The sequence below is a fragment of the Gambusia affinis genome, linkage group LG22 (assembly GCF_019740435.1).
Source record: "Gambusia affinis linkage group LG22, SWU_Gaff_1.0, whole genome shotgun sequence".
Taxonomy (NCBI): domain Eukaryota; kingdom Metazoa; phylum Chordata; class Actinopteri; order Cyprinodontiformes; family Poeciliidae; genus Gambusia; species Gambusia affinis.
Genome location: NC_057889.1, coordinates 21,567,367 through 21,588,219, shown reverse-complemented (window position 1 = coordinate 21,588,219; position 20,853 = coordinate 21,567,367). Strand labels below are relative to the sequence as shown.

General features: G+C 38.9%; 1 protein-coding gene across 1 annotated transcript; it reads left to right on the top strand.

The window, feature by feature from the left end:
• The first annotated feature begins 1,951 nt into the window (after positions 1-1,951).
• tube1 (tubulin, epsilon 1) lies at positions 1,952-20,495 on the top strand. The gene is made up of 12 exons (XM_044105656.1): positions 1,952-2,392; positions 2,529-2,602; positions 4,991-5,043; positions 5,120-5,177; positions 8,654-8,769; positions 10,937-11,058; positions 13,289-13,476; positions 13,577-13,749; positions 14,394-14,534; positions 15,809-15,949; positions 18,903-19,077; positions 19,830-20,495. Exons 1-12 carry the CDS (start codon positions 2,368-2,370, stop codon positions 19,986-19,988), a joined length of 1,425 nt encoding a protein of 474 aa, XP_043961591.1. The 5' UTR covers positions 1,952-2,367; the 3' UTR covers positions 19,989-20,495.
• The last annotated feature ends 358 nt before the right edge of the window (positions 20,496-20,853 follow it).

Below are 20,853 nucleotides of genomic sequence, written 5' to 3'. Positions count from 1 at the left end.
CTGGTTGACGCAATGACCCTTGAATATCTAGGGGAAGTAGCCAGATCATTAAGTACCAAATGGCACCACTATTACTTTGAAACAAATTAATTGTTTTGTAGTTATGTTTAGCAAAGCCAGAATTTTTAAGCTGCTAAATTAAATGTCTCTCATCTGCATGGGTACATCTACATATTTATGAGGTGGATACGAACATCTCACCGGCGCCCCCCCTAGACATAAACTTGTACAACTGCCTGTAGGCTGCAGGTCTGAGATTTTTTGTTAGCATGTTTTCTATCATTCTTATAGCTTGATAGGAAGCCTTATCCAAACTGGCAACCCACATTAACAAAATGGTGAAATAATATTGACCACAAAACACTGTATTTATAAAAGATATCAAAATTTTTCTTACACAATCCTAACAAACGTTTTTAATGTTCTCTTCACAATATTTATTTACAATTAATCTATTTGTATGATTTGTTCTTTAAATTTTAATCTATATTATTTTTCGATCTCATTAAATGACTGAAGGATGGAGAGACTGATGTCTGGTTCTTTAGGTGCTGACGGGTCTGCGGTTCCTCTCCTGATCCATTCTGTCTGATATCAAACCCCTGGGTGCCACTGAATATCACCGACACATTTATTTTAATGCCCCTATTAAACTTCACTGTGACTGTTTAGCCTGTGTCTTCCCACTACCGTCTGTATTTTTGCCAGAAGTTTTGCTTGTAAAGACGGTGTAGTATCGGGTAGACATTTAAACACACTGGTTGATGGCAGCTCACCGCGGCTGCGTAGAGTCCGTCTCTAGGTAACCATGACAACAGCGTCAGTTCGTGGGGTCCTATTTAGGTCCCGCAACTACAATTTAACTGACCCTAATATTTCCCGTGTTTTGTTTTGGTCATCATTATTACACTTATTGTTGAGATGTGTGTAATAGGTGTGTCTAGCAGACATTTATAGCAATACGGAATAAATCGCGTCCCGTATTGGGCAACAACAACCAGCTGTCATTTTAGGCTAGCTTAAGCTAACCTGAATATTTACAACTCTCTTGTTGATACACTGACATTACTTACCTACTGTCTTTCAACCACTTTGAAAAGCTTTTCTTCGTCTCTCCAACATCTTTATCCCTCCCCCTCTTCCGTTTTCTGTTTTGGGCTCCGAGTTTTTTCTGCGCCCCATCTTTAGCTCCCTGTTGTGGATGCATTACGACAAATTTAAGAGAGAAAAAAAACGCGCCTCAGCGCGTTCTCGAAGGTGACGCTGCCCAAGCTATTTGTATGGGAGGGGAGAGCGGCTGGCAGGAGGGGAGGGGCGCCTAATCAGTGCTGTTCCTCTGTTATTGATCGTTTCATGCACACACACCTGTTAAGTACATAAAATGCTGACTAGAAAAAAAATCTCCCACATCGTTTTTCGCGCCCCTCTAGTGCAGCGCCCCTATGCGTTGCATACGCTATAGCCAACTTTTGCGCCACTGTCTACTATCATTTATGATGGCAATAAAAAAAGTGAAGTGAGCTCATCTCAGGGACAACCAGGTCATGTACTCTGGACAACAAATTAGAGGCAAGAGAAGAAGACGAGAGAAGGGCATGAGGGATAGAGCAGTATGTGATGGACAGGGAAAAGAATAAGCTTGGAGCGAATAAATTTCTAAGGCAGATGATCCACTGTGGTGACTCCTAAAGAAGAAGATGGTTGAAAGAATGACAGGGCTGCATTTTAATTGCTATAGATTCTACCAATGAACGCATTTCTGTGATAAACAAGGTTCTAAGGACAGGCTAGGGAACCCTAAACTACGCCCTCTTCGTATATAGAGGTGCATAGTTTTTTTTGTTTTTTTGTTTTTTTTACGAAAAAGAGTGACTGTTTTAAATAATTACTGCCCAGCAATAAATTGTCCAGTTTATTCCCAATTTTGACAGATTTCAGAGATGGAGAAATTGTCTAAACTTCTTTTAAAAAGACAGAAATAGTATGTCTGTCTGTCTACCATTTGATTTGTATAATATGTAACTCGGGCTGTGAAAAAGCTAATAGTTTAGAAAGTACATTTCGTGAACCATTGCTAAGAAACCCCTGTAACTTTAAGAATCCAATTTATGTACTTTATAAGTGAATAACAAAAACAACTTCCACCATTTCATATAACGGGATATCGGCTTACAGACTTACGTTTTCTACGTACGGCTGCACCGCCCATGTTGTTACTATGGCAATTACGTCATCAGTACCGGACCAAACACTGTGAAGGCGCGACTTCACACAGCCTTCAAAAGTCCTGTGTACACCGCTGCTATCTCGATTCCCTGAAGCATTAACCAGTATAGCTGGTGCTGCTGTCTCCGGTTCGCTGCTGTCATGACTCAGTCAATTGTTGTTCAAGGTAAGCTGAACTCCTGAAAAACTGTGGTTCGGTTTTGATTTCTGGGAAATTGCTTTAAATGATTTCTATATGTCGCCAATTTAATACATAACCTCGGAAAAACTGCTGCTAGCTAAACTGAAATGTTCTCTTCAAGTCGGGCAGTGTGGAAACCAGGTCGGTTGCAGATTCTGGGATCTGGCTCTGCGCGAGCACGCACACGTCAACAAGGTAGGCGCGCACGTACGACCAAGTTCAGACACCTGCGCTTTCAGATTTACTTAAAAGCATCAATATAACGCACATAGGCTTTTTACCTTATCTATTTCTTGTAAGCTATAATACAAAAAATATTTCTTTTACATCAAAAGTACCATAAATAAAAACATATTGTTGTTGGATTTGTATTCTTGAATATGTGTTGTATACAAGCATTAAATAAATGGGAATATTCAGCTATCATACCGCTCCTTCTGAAAAAAGCCATTCATCCAAAAGAGTTGCTATCGGGTAAGCCAGGAAGAATACAGTTATGAAATATGCTCAGGGACAAAGCCCTTAGTCACCTGTTGTAACAAAAAGTGTTGGGGCATAATGACAATGTGGGGTGGCAGCATCACATTGTCATTATGTTTTGCTGCAGGAAGGACTGGTTAGCTTCACAAAATAAAAGGCATCATAAAGAGAGAACAATGTGAACATATTAAAGCAACATCTAAAGTCCTAAGCCAGGAAGTTCAATGTCAGGCACAAAAGGATCTTCCAAATGGATAGTGATCTTAAGCATACAGCCAAATTAGCTAGTTACTAGCGGTACAACGATTTGTTGTTAAGGAGATAAATGAATCTTATTTTGATATGAAACACTGTTCCATTTAACAATGAATCAAGAATAACACAGAATGTATTCTGTCATTTTATTTAAGGGTCAAAGAAAAGAATGACAGTTGAGACTTTTGGCAAATCCAAGAGAAAAGAAAGAAGTAGATACGTTGCAAAAGAGACAGTCTTTTCACATGCACCTGTGACCTTGCACAGAGCAGTTCAGTAAGTTCAAAACAAAAACAACTTCTCAGAAGTCTTCTGTTATCAGCTTCCATTTGCCCAGTGAATAAACCAAGGTTTTGTCCCCACAATGTCCAAATAGGATTTCTGGCAGTTCATTCTGGGGATCACAGTGTTCCTAAGCCTGAGGGAACAGATGTTCCTCTCAAGGTCTGTCTGGTAGGGAGTCATATGGTTTTACCCTTTATCTGGAGTGTAGAATCAAGAAATTACTTCAATAGAACCTTTCACAACATGAGGTAGGCTAAAAGATTTTAAAAAGTAACACATTAGTCCATGATTTAAAGAAATTTATGAACAGATGAGAGAGTCATTGACACCTATCAGTGTGGAAAAGGGTTACAGTAACTTCCAAGGTGTTAGCTCTTCAACAGTTAGGTCTTCTCTCACAGAGAGCCATTGTTCACTAAAGGTGAAAACATGAAAAAGTGGTGAGCTTTCCCAGGACTGACTGGTCAACCAAAATTACTCTGAGTGCATCAGCATCTCATCCAAGAGGCCAAAAGAGACTGTGACTACCTGAATAAATATGGAGGCCATATTTAAATGTCCAACACTGGTAGTCTCTGGCAGCAGGGCCAATAATGATCTCAGTCAGAGGATGGCGCCAGATATTCACCAGACCATCAACAGAAGAATATGAACACATTTAAAAAGAACTGTAGTGATGAGGGATCTGCTGATTTCCATGGTGGATCATGTATGGCTCTCGTTTTGGGAATGAATTATAATAAAGGGTTCTATTGTTTCGACTCATTATTGGCTCCTATTAAAGCTAAAATGGTTGACCTTTGTAACTTTGCTGTCCTGCATGTTTTGGATGTTTCACTGCTTGTACACACCTACATCTAGGGAATATGTGGAGACAAACTGAAAGGATGAATAAATCTTAAATTTGGTTATGTTAATACAAAGAGTCCTCCTAAACACTAGCAACACTAGAGGCGGAGTCAGGTACAGTTATACACTTGCTTGAACATGCTGGCTCTGAAAGGCTTAGATGGTAAAATGTGACCCGTTTTACTTGCACATAAAAAATGTGCAGCTGTATTTTTTTTTAATGGCTGCCTGGCCTTATTGACTTCAAATTTTCTGAATGTAAGCACTGTAAACAATTTCAATTAATCTCTTTATTTTCTCCTTATCAATGGATTGTTTTCACTATATGCAGAGATTTAGCCTTATTCATTTTCAGCACCTCTTCTTTTTCTCCCCACAGAATGTGATTATTGCTCTAGATCAAAGAATAATTAAATATACATATTGGTGTTAACCTTCTCTACGATCCCGTTTAGAAGGCATCACAGAGAAATTGTGGTGAACTGTTTTTACGTTATTCTGTTAGGTAAAAATACCTTCCATCATTAATCATTCATCCTTCATACCTTTCAGTCACAGTAACACTGTACCAGGAAACCAAACTGCTACACCTTAATGAAGTATGCAGATCAGAGCAGCAACCTAAAAATCTGTCTAACTTTTTTCAAAGAGAATCTTCAAAGTTGTTTGGCCCTAAAGCTCATCCTAACATTTTGTGTTTTCCTCCTTCCTCAGAGAGGATTGTACGACGAGGCCCTCAGCAGCTTCTTCCGTAATGTGGATCCAAGGTAATTGCACCTTAATTCACAGAAAGGTGGAGACGGAATAGCTGTTGCTATTTTGATATTTGACACATGTTTCCAGGAAAAGTGATGGTGGAGCCTTTTATGTCGGAGGGAGGATCCAACACCTGAAGGCTAGAGTAAGTCCTGCCCCACCTGGGTAACAATGATGTCTCTAAAATGGCAAAAAAAAAAGAAAAAAGGAACCCCAAACAGCATTTGACAAAATTTAAGTATTATGAAATGTTTTTCAATTAATTAAATTGCTATAAGAAGTGGCCCCAACATGCTCAACAAAAAGTGGAAGACGAATTAGAGAAAAGGAGGCATTTATAAATGATTCAAGTATCAACAGAGGATTCTTCTGTCACCAGGTGAGTTTGTTACCTGGTGACAAACTCACCTGTCTAAAAGGAGAGAACAGAATAGAAATGACCTTTTTGTCCATAAGTGGGGAATTTCAGGTCCAACAGCAGCAAAGTGGCAGGAAAGTTAAAACATAGATTTAAACAAAATAAAAGTATAAAAACAAAAACTTGAATAACAAATTGTAGAGTATGGAAAAAAATACCATTATTAATTATAGCTTACTCCATCCAATTGAAAGAAATCTTCAGCTGAGAGGTTGATTTAAAAGAGTGTACAACAAAAGCACAATATTTATACAGATGTTTTTCTCTGAAAGGTTTCTAGGTAGATTTCTTCATCCTAAGCCATCGTGGAACAGATGTCACACTGGGGTAACCAGTCAGTCAAAGGATACGTTATTCACAGGCAGCTACAACATAAAACAGGTCCATGAAGATGGATTGAATGTATAAGTAATACTGCAACCATGTTCACCTAAAAAAAAAAAAAACTGCACATATTTATACACTGAAACACGGCTTCCAGTGTTTCAAGCACTAGGAGACAAACTGAGGCACATTGATATGTGATGGGAGAAAGCTGGAATCAAACCCACAACTTTACAATTGCAAGTACAACTGTACATCTGTCTGAAGGATTTCACACTAAAACAGGGTGAAAACTTTAGCAAGTTGTGACACATCAATAAGTGATAGATTTTTTTTGAAACACTAATGTGGTAGCACTTTTTGCAGTCCTTTTGAAGTTCAATAACCAGTTAAACACTGTCCCATGATTTTAAAAAAGTTGCCATCGGATATTTAACAAGCACCATCTGGTACTGTAAAAGTGTCAAAACAGGTGTGGGCTGAGTGTTTAATGCTGTAATTATTCTTTTATTTGTTCATTAGAAGAAATTATTCAGGCCTGGCAGCTTGCCCAGAGAGACCGCTGGAGAGAGGCTAGAAATAATGGACCAGTGGCTAGACTTTATTCAGTTAAATTTACATAAGGGGATGACAAATTTAATTGAAAGAAACATTTCATTTAATTTACGATTTTGTGCCATTTTGGTACATTTTTAAGTTTCACACATAATCCATTTACCTCGCATATGGTCTGTAGGGCAAGTGAGGAACGGAACTAACTTTTTATTAGTTTTCTCAGTACTGTCATATGAAACCCATTACCTCCCTACTTTAGATTTCCTGTAAGTTATAGTAGAACTTTTGCTGGTGCACTGAAAACAGTCGACCAGCTTCAACTTTTTCCTTTGCAAGAACACATATATCAAAAGAAAACACCTCTTTATGTAACTTAGATGATCTTGAAGATATATTTATATCTTATTTTTAATAGCTTGAGAGTTCTCAAGGATAGAAAAAGTTCCTCTGCTTTAGGAAGACTGTGACAAAACCTTTGCTCTCTAGCTGTTCTGACAGCTCTTTGAAGAAAATTCCTTAATGAAGTACAACAATTAATGTCCTTTTTCAATAAATTATATATATTTTTTTAACAGAATCAACTTATTATTTATGACTAAGCACATAGCAGTTTGCCTTCATATGTTGTCATTTTCGTCTGTTTATATTAATTATGTCACTCATGGAGCTCAACTATTGGGGTTTTTGCTGCCATTAGGACCAGAATAAGCTGTATGCTTTTTTTGGTTAGCATATCTTACACAATGCATACAAGCTTCTATGCTTTTAAAAGTAAAAGCATAGAAGCTTTTACTTCTATGTATGCATTGAATCTTTAATACCTGTTAGGTATTGGTGCTCGCTGGACAGCTAGTAGTTATGGTAGTTGGAGTTGTTTCCTCCTTTGTATCCAGTTTCTTTTGGCCACACACCACAGGCTCCAAGTTGGGTTCAAATCCTCAATACAGCTCCAGACTTGCAAGGTTCTGATCTTTGAGCTAGTTTGTCTTTCATTGCAAAGTGCACTGATCACCATTGAATTATTGTTTCATTTTTAGAATAAGTTACTCATGGAAAGTGTCTTGATCTCATTCATTGCAGTGTTCTTTGGTAGAATTGCAAGTTAGCCTACTCCTTTTGGTGAAAGGGAACTCCATTCATGGGTTGTACCCTGATGCTTCACTGCAGTCATGGTGTCTATTCTTCTCTTGACAGATTATTTTGTATAAATGTCTCCAACAGTCAGACCATTCAGAGAACATACATTATTGTTTTTTCCATTCTGTTAATTTCTTTAGAATTTCGACCAGTCCTTCATGTTCTTCTTAGGCGGAAGGCTGCTTTGTCTTTTCAATAAACTGTTGCAATTACTCCTAATTACCTAACAATGTTGGCACTTTTATGTCACGCCATGTCAGCACCCGCAGTACTGGGCATGTTTTAAAACAAAAATATATTATTCTAACTGTTTACACTATTTATAATCAGGATAATAAAATTATTTGTAACCCGCAACTTCCGTACACAGCTTTGCAGCATCTGCTGCAGATGTCAGAGGTGTCGTTTTTAGGATGGCGTCTCTTCGTCTGGCACTGCCTCCCGTTCAGCTTGCTGCACTTCTGATGACTTCAGCCAGATGTTTAATTTTTCATTTGCAACATGGTTTTCACATGTGGGGTTTTTGTGTAAGGGGGATCAAACGGCTGGAAAATAGGCCTGAAACCATAGATTGAATTAATCACGATAAATCAATTATTGAAATCGTCAACAAATTTACTAAGCGATTAGTCGTTAAATGGAGCATGCAGACTCAGAAAAAGGCAATTTGCCAAAACAAAAATATACTGAGAAGTGATTATGCCAAAAAGGTTCAAAAATATCTAAGTACAATACAATATTTTTAGTATTTAAGAATGTATGTATTTTTTGCGTTTGATATGATTCTAAGATTGTATTTTACAGGCCTAAGTGGTTAAATAAAAAACTTACAGAATCTGCCAATTTGTATCTGATTAATCATCAGGCGAGACATCAGAATGTTTAAAAATGTTAATAATGTTTCAAAAGCAACTCTAAACAGGTGATTTGCTTTTAGTCCAGATTTAAAGGAACCCAGTGTTTTGACTGTTTTGCAGTTTTCTGAAAGTTTGTTCCAGATTTGTGGTGTGTAAAAGCTGAATGCTGCTTCTCAATGTTTGGTTCTGGTTCTGGGGAGTCTACTTGACCATCAGTATCAGTTGTGAACTTAAAACTTAGCTATGAGTTGCTTACAGTGACTGAAGGAAAATACCCATGTATTAAAGCGTCCGCTGGCGCCACATTCTCACATATTTACCACATCTCAGGCAGTCTTGATCGACATGGAGGAGGGCGTGGTCCACGGAATCCTGCAGGGCCCACTGAGGGAAGTGTTCGACAGCGCTCAGCTCCTCACGGACGTTTCGGGTTCAGGCAACAACTGGTGAGAGACAGACACGCCACAGGAGTTCCGTCAGGGTGGAGCAACTGTGGCGCACCATCATTCTTATCATGTTACAGCTGTTTTACAACCACTCACACATTCTGTTACGACACACTGATTTCTCAAGGCACTGTGCTCAGGGGTAGTTTGGTTGTTGTTTTGGTTCAAGGAAGTGAAACAATTTGCTAAAACAGAATTTTTTGTTGCTTTTTAAACGCACAACACATAAGACCAAACTAATCTGTAATTTCATTTTACAAACCCTCGTCTATATCCGTTTACCCTTGCAGGGTTGTGTAGGGCTGGTGTCTATCTTCAGGGTGAAAGGAGAGGTCGTCAGTTCATCGCAGGGCAACACAGAAACACATAAGACTTACAATACACACACGCGCGCACACGCACACACACACACACACGCACACACACACAGTAAATCTTTCCATCTTCACAGGGACTTTGCATTGAGTTCCATTGGTTTTTCATTCATTTCTACAGCCTACCCTGACTCCGATTTTTACCCTGAACATAGCCATTGCTAGTACACGCATAACCCTAAACTTGACATGAACTCAATTCACACCTTAATCATAAACCTGACCCCTAACCAAAAAGAAACCCTCTTATGGGGCCTTTTGGGGCCCATAAGGGGCCCCATAAAGAGCAGTCGGTCCCCACAGCATAGTATTTGTTGACAAAATGGTCCTTACCCTGGATGAAATACAAGGCCACACACACATTATGTTACTTGTAGTAAAAGACTAAAGGGATTCAATTATGTAACGTGTGAAAATGTTCTCTGCATGTGTTTTGCCGCGTGACAGTTACTGTTAAGAACCAAAGAATAGATGCACGTGAACGAGAACTGCTAGTGACTCACTGAGAAAAGAATTTGAAGCATATTAAAGGGGAGTTCCCACAAGACACCCAAAACCTCTTTTAATGTCTTATTCTTCTAGAACAATTGGCCTGTTCAACCTGTAGCTGTACTCTGGGAGGCAGCTCATCCTGTAATCTTAATCTCTGTATCTCGTGTCAAAACGCAGGCAGATGTCTTGGCTGTCATTCATTCCACTTCCAGGGGGCAGGCTCGAGAAATTCCGGTGAAAACAATTCTGAAAAGTGTAACACTCAGTGTCACATAATCTCTTTAACACGGCAACAGTTTCACTGCCTTGGAAAAACAATTTACATTTCACATTTTGTCAGGTTTTTATTAGGAAAGCACCGATCTAAAAATTTTGGCCAATACTAATGTTTGTTGTTAATTTTGCTCTTATGGCTGATAACCAATATTTAATTGTTTCTTGTTTATTTCCCTGCCCACTGCTTCTCAGCTCCTGTTAAATCCTCTACAACTCTGTCACATGCTCAAACAAAACAAAATGTAAATTCAACTGTTTTTAGCTTCACATCATCTTCTAATGTTATTCCCTCATCAAAAACCTGGAGTGTTGCCTTGATTTTTTTCATGTTTGAGAAATACTTGAATCTCCATGGCAACTATTCAACTGTGCAAAACTCCTGGGTGGACCTATCCATGCCTTTGAGGGGCATGGGTAGAACTTATGAACGTGTGGCTCACAGAGCAGCCCAGGCCCTTAGCCTCCCCCATCCAGCTCCTTCAGACTAGCTAGCAGCAATTAGCAAACATATGGTGGAAATGCACATCTACTGAGCTCATTATAGGAGCTACTTCTCAGTGCAACGCTGGTAAAAAGGTTGTTAAAGGGTCAAGAGAGGAGTGACGTTCTGATGACTTTCTGGAGGAGGAGTTTCAGAGTTTTTGAAGAGACAAATGCCCAATTTCAAGGTGTCAAGTTAGGAAGTCAAATTTCTTTTGAGTCATATTTGATATGTACAGCAATTTATAATAGCTGAAGTTAACATAGTTACTTGATAATGCTATAAAATGGCACCATGTGCCTGGAAAACACATGATGCTGCCCCTTTAAATACAAAAATGGCACATCTGAATTCGTACTGAGCTCAAACTACATACAATATATACAATTAGGTGACTTCTGGAGGTAATCAACAACTTTGGATTTTATTTCAAGGTGTCAGACATGTATTTTCACAAAAAAGTAAAGAATGTATTGTATTCCATTTACTCTTTCTTATTAATCATTTACCATTGGTCCCATTGTATTAATCTTTATCCACTCAGGGCTGTTGGAAACCTGAGGTACGGCTCGGCCTACAGGGATTCCATAGTGAACAAACTGAGAAAGGCAGCCGAACACTGTGACTGTCTCCAGTGCTTCTTCCTCATTCACTCAATGGGAGGAGGTCAGCCACACACACCCTCTAACCCCCTGTTGTACAAATGAGTTAATTTTTGCCTGTTTGTAGTTTTCTTTGACCTCTCACCTATCTATTTCAATCTCAACTCATTTCATGTTTTTAAAAGCTCTCATTGATATAATGAAATGTAACAAGGAGGAAATATAAAATAATTCAAACATGCTGTGTGTTATCTGATCCGGGTTGTGAAATGAATACAACAGGATATGAAGGGATTGAGGTGTTTATTTTCATTTCTGCATCAAAACATTCAGATGAAACTTGATCTTGTATATCAAGACGGTGTTTCTTTTTGTCTTTTCATTTCAGTTGGGTAGCCAGCCAGTGTGACTTAAAACACAACGTGATTCTGGTCAAATTTAGAGGAAACACAAGGCATAGATGAACTAAGCAGCTGCTTAAGGCTCAGACCTTCAGGGGCCCCATAAATGCTAACATTTTAACATAGATCATAGATGTAGTATTTTAGCTTTTTCTTTTTATTGAGAATGACAATGCTGTTAATTTAACATAATATCCAAATTTGGAAAAGAAATACATTTCAAATATGACCTTCTACAACCCATGTAGGTTTATGTCTCCTCCAGACTGCTTATGTCATATTCCCTCAGACCAACTAGTGACCCCAACTTACTACATTTTAAGCACACCTGTTCACAGAATCAGTGTCTTCCATTGCAACTTTTCCACCAACATGTGCAGGAACCAAAGAGCTGCCTGCATATCAGGGACATGATGGTCGATCTGCATGTGGCTGTAAATGACTACAAGATGACTAGCAAGACTCTTGGAGAGACGGTGGCAGCTGAGCTTTTTAAGCATTCACAAATGAAAGAAATACTGTTCATCATCTGTCTGGAGCTCCATGCAGGATCTTGCCTCATGGGTGGATCATGTGAAAGTTGCAGGATAAGCCCACAACCAGTTGTTAAGAATCTTTAAGTTTGAGGCAAGAACATCATTACACTGTATTGGAATAAATAGTTCCTGGTAAAAATAACATTTGTACAGACTTGTCCTTATTCATTGACCTTATAATTGCACAGAGACAGTATTACTTTGAGTACTCACTTGATTAGCTGCTTGCTGCTGATGATAGTTTTATTATCCTGGAGTTCTGCATGCAACGTTGTGAATTGTTTTCTGCAAAGTAATTAATAAGATGCATGCAATACTTAGCTAACATTCTATTGTAAAAGTTATTTTAGCAGCTTTGGTCTCAGCTTTACAAATTCTTGAACAGTTTGGATCTGATTTCAGTCAAAGTGCATTTCCTGCAGAAATCCTTATTTAGTGAATCCATCATTAAGTCACTTATAAACACAACTGCAGAAAAACTGAGGACCAAATTTTTGGCATATTTTACTTCAATTTCCAAGTATTTTGTATCAACTAAATAAAAGCTTCAGGGTTTGGACCTAGTCCTGTGTGTCTTCCTCTGATGAAGTAAGAACAGTGGCTTCACAAAAAGTAAAGAAATATCTAACGGAGATGGCACTCCAACCTGGACAGAAGTTTTTAGTCTTTGGAAGCCTTTTTCTGTTGTCATGTCACTGACTGAAGGATGTTCCACAGTTGCCTTTGTGCCTGTAAACTGCAGTAACTTTGATTCTGACTTTACGGACACCTACAGGAAGCGGTGTTTGAAAAGGGCCGGGAAAATCACAAAGGACTTCACTCACCCAGCACACACACTCTTTTCCCTCCTGCCCTCTGGGAGGCGTTACAGAAGCGTACGGACCAGAACCCCCAGACACCGGAACAGCTTCTTTCCCACAGCTGTCACGCTTTTGAACGCCTCCTGACATAAAACATAAACTATAAGGACTGTACTCCCCTATCCTCTCATATAACAATAACACATGGACTATCCTCACACACACACACACACACACACACACACACACACCACGGACTGTTTTCCTCACACACATGTGCAATCTGTAAATCTTATCTGCCATTATTTACCTTGTATTGTAAACCTACTAATACATATATAATCCATTTCCTAACATTCTTGTATATTCTGTATAATCTGTGTATATAGCTCCCATATTTATATTTATATTTATATTTAGTCTTGTACACCTGTAAATAAATATTTATATCCTGTATAGCACTTCTGGATAGATGCAAACTACATTTCGTTGCTTGTACTTGTGACAGTGCAATGACAATAAAGTTGAATTCTATTCTATTCTAAAAAAAAAAAAAGGCACAGGGTCCGGTCTGGGGACCAGAGTGCTCAGCCTGCTGGAGGAGGAGTTTCCTGATGTTTGTCGCATTGTCACTGCCATGTATCCATCAGCAGAAGACGATGTCATCACTTCTCCCTATAACAGTGTCCTTGCCATGAGAGAGCTGACAGAGCATGCAGATTGTGTCCTGCCTGTTGAAAACCAGGTTTCACTTTTCTTCTTTCAGAAACCCACACGTTGCATATTAAACAAAACCCAAATTTTTTCTTTTTTTTTTCTTTTATGTATCGCTTTTTCTATTCCAGTCTCTGGTGGACATCGTGAACAAGATCAGTCTCATGTCTCATGATGCAAAACCTGGGAGTGTGCTAAAGAAAGAAAGCACAGTCACCTCTGGACAGGGGGGGGTCAGTCCAACAGAGAAACCATTTGATGCCATGAATAACATAGTAGCTAACCTGCTACTCAACATCACCAGGTATGAAGCTGCATTTAATTAATGAACATTAATTAAATGTTAATTAATTAATCAGCTTCTAAGAATACAGTTTAATGTCCTGTAGACATTTAGCATAAAACGGATTTGGGGATGTTATTTCTGATTTATGCTAAATGATTGTGGTCGACTTACTGAAGCATCCTTTCTTTTTACAATGTTTGTATCAAACCAACTTGTAAAGTATTCAAACCGAAAACAAACATGTTCATCTAAATTCTATTTAATCAACATTTGTTTAGCAACTTGTGCTAAAAACATTTTCATATGACCCAAGATCAGCTGTTATAGTTCGCAAATAAAAGTGCGTTTTTGACACACTAAAAAGGAAACATAATATCTATTTATTCAAACTATGAACAAACTTGAGTTATCCACAGTTAATGGAAACCGTCATGGCTGATTTTTTTAGTTGGTTTTTTTGAGCAACTGTTTATGCTTTCAATTTGAGCAGGAATGTCATTTACTTTAACAAAATTTGTTTGGATTGTTTTTTAATAAGTTGAATGTTTATTATTCCTAATGTAATTTCCAGTGGAATTGGTGAAGGTTGGTTTATATTTCATATGTTAAAGTTATTGAAATTGGGGGATTGGTGACTCACAATGGTTTCTTTTTGATTTCAGTTCTTCACGTTTTGAAGGTTCTCTCAACATGGATTTGAATGAGATCGCCATGAACCTGGTCCCCTTCCCTCGTTTACACTACCTAGTGCCCAGCCTCACGCCCCTGTACACACTGGCGGATGTCAACATTCCTACTAGAAGGTCTGCTTTCATACTGTCAGGGCAGATATTTTTACTTCCCACCCACTGAGCTTGGGGAGTTGAGCTCACATTAAGTCCTCACTGATGGCATCCCTGGTGTTTATTTAGAACATGAAAAGGTAGCAGCAAGCTCAGCAACAGATGCTTCCCTCCCTGCGTTATGAAAGATAACTACAGTTAGAGTAAATATTACAATAGACAATGGCTTCCAAAATCTTCATAACCCAAGCGGGCTGGATGCAAACGAAAGCCAAAGTTCAGGTTTTATTTGTGGAAAAAACAACAAAAAAAACCTTCAAAACTATATATTTAAAATTACGTACTACTTTTTTGATGTGTCTGCCTGAACGAAAGGTTTTCATTTTAGTAACAATGTCGCACAAAGTGGAAGATAGAGCTGCAGAGGAGTTACGTTGTAAACAGAAGGTACAAAAATGTAAGTCTTGAAAGTAGGTGAGTTGCAAGGCTTTTGTCTTTTACATACCCTTCCGTTTTAAATTATCTTGTAAAATGACTTTGTTTAGTAAACTGAAAAAATTTCCAGCTTCACTTTTCCACATTGTGTTTAGCAGTGTTGCGATGTTAAGTGACGAGACACGCGTTAAGGTAAGGATGGGAATGCATCTAAAGCAGTGCTCTCAAACTCCGTCCTCAAGGGTCAGGGTCTGGCCAAACGTTTAGATGTGTCCTTTGTCCTACGTAATGGAATTAAATGACAAAACTGCCTCACCAACACGCAGCTAAGTTGTACAGAGTTATGCTAAATAGCTCATGGTGTGCTGAAGCAGAGAGATATCTAAATGTTGCAGGACACTGGCCCTTTAGAAGTGCAGTTTGACAACACTCATGTAAAGACTGTCCAAATTTGTTGAGCGGTTGTTGTGTTCATCGAAAGCTCCTTTGTTGACCACTAGGGGTCCGTCAAAGGACGCGGCCCTTGAGCTTGGACACAACAATTGTCTGATGGACCTAAGATTGAGTTGTTCAAGCCACTAAAGTCTAGTAGACTGTTTGTGAACAGAGCTAAAGCTGAGGGTAAGGAGACCGGAAAACCTGACTCAGTTCTGTCAGAAGGGAAGAGACAGAATCTCAGCAAATACTGCCCCTTTAATAAATAACGTTCTAGAAAACCTTCCTAGTTCAACAGGACTTCACTCAGCGTCTCTTAAAGACATTTACAGTATCTAGAGAAAAGAGGTTTTAAAAATGAGTTTATTGTTACATGGACTGACTTTTACTAAAAAAGTCTGTATATTTTCTCTCTTTTACTCCAGATTGGATCAGATGTTCAGCGATGCCTTCAGTAAGGAGCACCAGCTGATCCGGGCCGACCCGAAGCACAGCCTCTACTTGGCCTGTGCTCTGATGGTCCGGGGCAACGTACAGGTGTCTGACCTCCGCAGGAACATCGAGAGGTCAGAATATCAGACCTAAGTCCCCCGATTCCCCTCAATCTCCTCACCAAAACAGGCCGAGAGTTTCATCACCCACCCTTAGAAACTCCACCATGACCTTAACCCTCATGCGTTCCTATAATACCCCCATTCAGCAGCGGCAGCACCGACTCATGACTGCCTCCCTTCTGCTGCCCTGAGCTCGTTTTCCTGACAAATCAAAGCACAGACTGGTGTCAGAGCACATATCTGTGTTTGAAGTTTCTATTAAAAAGAGTTGAGAGGGAAGGGAGAGGGCAGGTGTCGGCATACAAGAAGGTTCCTGCTTGGAATCTCTGCAGGGGTCTGTCTCTGGGACGTGTGTGTGTTCTCCTTGTTCCCATGCCAAGTATTTTTGGTCTAGTTTCTAGTGCAAATATCTTAGTACACCTGATATAGGAGCGTGTTTCAAGTCCATATGGCCTTCACTAGTTCCATTGAATGTTTCTCTTATATCAATGGAAATATGTCTTCTTATAAGTGAAATAATCTCCCTGTAGTACTCTTTTTTTTTATATTAACATTAAGGAATTATTTAATTAAAACAGGCTCGTATTGCTGAAAAGATACTTGCAAGTTAGTTTTGTCTTATTTTGAGTCTACTGATATATTTGAACCAGAAACTAGACAAAAAACACTTTGTAAGATTTTAAGTTTTTGCAGTTTGCTCTCTCTGCTGTGCAAAGATACACATACTGAGTTTGTCAGCAATGTTTAAAAAGCATTGGTGGACTTGTGTAGATGTGGGTGCAGAGAGTATTCTGTACTATAGCCCAGAGGTCGGTGACCTTTTCCATTCAAAGAGCCACTTTTATCTCTGCTGCTACAAAATAAAACTCTCCTAGCCTGGCAAAACAAAAACAGTTTTATAAATTTGTACTATGTAAAATATTTTATTTTAAAAGCCAACCAAATTAACTAAAATTGATTCTTATTTTAAAACAAAATGAAACCTCTTTTCCAAAAGGAAAAATACTATTTTATTGCATGAGCCTTTTCTTTTGAAGTAAATGAAGAGGGATATGGATCATAGTTTGAAAACTTTCAAAAGCCTGTTGTAGATATTATATGTAGACTTTTACATACAATACTTTTACAACCACCTGCTTCATATCCCAGCTAATTCACCCTGAGGGTGGATCATCTAGTCTTCAGTGAAATAACCACAGAGCCCAGATCTTCATCTCCACCACCAGAGCAAGTATGAACAGGAGTGGTTTGTGTGGAAGGATCAGGCTCTCTCTGCCTCTGCTTAGGTCTGCAGGATTGTTCCTGAATTAAATAATATTTAGTGAAACTAAATGGCTGACGCTCGACCCAAACTTGAATGATTCCACACAGCAGCGGTCAGTCTGGCCTAGTTGAGCCTCAAACCGCAAACCGATTCTTAAGAAGAGTGAACTGAAATTCCTCCGTGAAGATCTGAGCGGCTGATAAAGTTAAGGAGAAAGGGCCAATTAAAGCTGCTGCTTACAGGTGGTTCTACCAGTTCCTCACTCTGGGCTACTCTTGGTGTTTTTCCAAAATTGAATTTTGATTAAATAATGTCAGTGTGTGATCTGTTGCCTGTGTTTGCATTCTGTTGTTTGAATAGTCTTTGAGATGCCAGATGACATTATGGGGTTCTGATCCAGATTCATTTTAACACATTAATAGAATAGATAGCTATCAAGACACCGATAGCAGCTTCCTGGTCTTTTAAAAGCCTGACCTGCTGATTAATTTTTTTGTTTTGGTCTGGAAAGTCGCTAAATAGTTAGAAGCAGTAGAGTGATTACTGTTAACCATGCCTGTGCAGACCTGACCTGGGGGGCTGGTCTGTCAATCAAACCTTTCTCATAACAAAGCAAAGAGGATTGTGTCTGATTTTTAGTTAAGATCAGTGGATAAGCTCAGTTTCACATGTAGGCTCTAACCAATCACCGATGCGCTAAGATGAAGTAATTTGGGGCTGATTTGTGGGTGCAGCCCTACTAAAGGCTTTCCTCTTCAGCCTTTGCCCAAGTAAATTTCAAGCCTGTTGAAACTCAGACTCAGCTGTCCACACCTCATAAATATTCCACACACTCTTACATTGGCTTTGCTTCTCAAACTTAACGATACATGTGCATCTTCACTATCACACTTTTTCTTTCCACTCAATTTTAGGTTTGATCATTTTTTGCCATGATCAATGAAATTAACTAATGAATATTATTACTCATTGTTGCAATATTCAGAGGATTCATAAATTGGCTAATTCTTAGCTAATATATTCCAAGTGTTATGAACTTTATTTTTATTGCATACTAACATAATATTTAACCGCTTTGACAGAGTCCCACAATAGGCTAAAGGTCACAGAGTGATGGAACTTATATCATTATTGCAATATGTACCAGAATTAGCACCATGATAAGATTTTCTAAATAGTAATATTTACTTTTTGTCAGAAACAAGCCAGATTTGCCTAGCAGGTAAGTCACCAACTGCATAAAAACTTCTACATCTACAGCATTTTAAATGTTGAAATTCTGGTGAAATTTACATCTTTCACATTATCTTAAAACCTGTAAAAAGTTTACTCACTAACTTCATTCCTAAAACATTTTTGGATATTGTCATGTGACTTTTAGATATGAATACACAACTATTAAACTCGGCTATTAGTTTAAAATAATTTCCAGTTTTTGATGAAAAGTGAACCTTCCTCAGTCACATGACAAAAAGCAGATCTTTTTTTTTTTTTCAATATCGAGAACAATACAGATATTGGTTTGGTGCATTTCCAATTTCACTAATATTAAAACTGTGGACATAGTCTGTATTGTTGAATCTTGATCTGTACATTCTAAGTATTTGTCTTTTTTTTTTTTTGCTTTCTTAACTGGCTGCTTTAATCAAACCATGTGAGCATCAGAGCTGCACTGTTCATCTTCTGTGTGTCCGTCCTCAGGCTGAGACCGTCGCTGCCCTTCGTGTCGTGGAATCAGGAGGGCTGGAAGACGGGCCTGTGCTCCGTCCCCCCTGTAGGACACACCCACTCCCTGCTGGCGCTGGCCAACAACACCTGTGTGAAGCCCACCTTCATGGAGCTGAGAGACCGCTTCACAAAACTCTACAAGAAGAAGGTGATTATTGCATAAACCTTTACCTTTACACCTGTCATAGAAATGAATGTTGCATTTATTGTGGGCTTTTATTCATTTATCAGTGAAATTCTGTCTAGATAGGTGCAGTATGCAACTTTAATGTACAAGACATTTAAGGTTGCTATGGTTTGTATCAAATCCACACTGCGTCCAACATAAACACAGACTTTAAGACTGACAGCCCACATCTAGAAGCTGTGTGTATTCTGGAGGGAATGTTTTCCAGTCAAGCAAAATAAAGACTGATCTGTTTGACTCCTCCAAGCTCACATCGTGTCACGGAAGCCGAAGTGAAGCTTGAGACCTAGAAACATCCAACAAAGCAGAAAGATCTCAAACTCACCAGTCGGTTTTCAGCTGTAATGTGCACCTGATGAAGTCAGGAGGTGACTCCAGTGTAGACACAGAGTGTCTCCATGTAGATTGCACAGTGAGCTTCAGCCACTTCTGCTTCTGAAGGTTTGAAGTCCTTCAGTTGTGAGGCACAATTTTATTTTTTATTTTTTTATTTTTGTGGTTCCATTGAATTTATTTTTCTAATTCCAACTTGCACAAGTTTAAGGTCAATGGAAATGCAGTTTGTGCGAAGCATGGCAGAGGCAGCATGGTGCTTCTGTTTTGCTGAAAGCAGCACTGATTTCCTGTTCAACATCAGGATCTAATGTTGTTCCTTTGAACCTGCTTTTTTCCCCCTAACATCCTTGGTTTTTTTTGTCTCTGCCTGTGTGTAGGCTCACTTACACCACTACCTGCACGTAGACGGCATGGAGCAGAACGCCTTCTCTGAGGCGCTGTCCTCTCTCAGTGCACTGATTGAGGAGTATCATCATCTGGACGCCACAAAAGCCCGACTCATACCGGACGCACCCAGACTCTCCATCGCCAGATGAAGATCCACTCGGACATTTCTCAAAATCCTTCCCTATAAAAACACACACACCTTTTGTAATTTTGCTATATTTAATTTATGATGTGAATAAAGTCAAATTTTCTGTTGGACTTTAAAAGAACATGTGAGGTTGAGTGTGACTCGGTGAGTATTGGCAGCGTTTTAAGGATCAGTGACTCCTATTGGCTAATCTGAACGGGTCCACAGCTGGATGTGAGGAAGGATCTCCTGATGTTCTGGTCTGAATGGATAGAAAAATATCATTTTTAATTCTCTCATTTTTTTACTTTGGACTTTGCTTAAAACTACATTTCTGCGCTTCCGTTACTTTCTTCATTTTAATATTTTGCTTGTTTGTTGTTTTTTTTTTTTATAAAACCAGAAATATATTTTTCTACACCAAATGTTATATTTCAAATTCATGCAAAACCAATTGTTTTTATATAGTTTTTACTGTATAAAGAGAAAGTTAATATGTTAGGCCTACGTATCATTATAAAGTTCCAAAGCGATAAAGCGTTCCCCTTTGCTAACGTTCATCTCTGCATAGATTCAAGTCCAGCCTGATGCTTCACAGCTGCTTCCTCATTCCTCAGTAGAAGTTAGTTCATCTTCTGTTATCAGGTTTTCATGTCTTCTAAAATCCCTCGATGAATGATTGCGGGTGATGTCACGTCAGTTATATCCATTATGAAGCAGTAGCTCCAGTTTTACCAGGCCTGGGTAATGCTGTCTCTGTTTGGTTTTCTCCTGTTCTGGATGTCATGTTTAATGTGGGGATTTTTCTGAACGAAGCTGCAGGAGTTTCCGTCTTCTCTGTTACTGTAAAACTTAGTGAAGATAATGTTCAAAGCACCGTGAGCTGC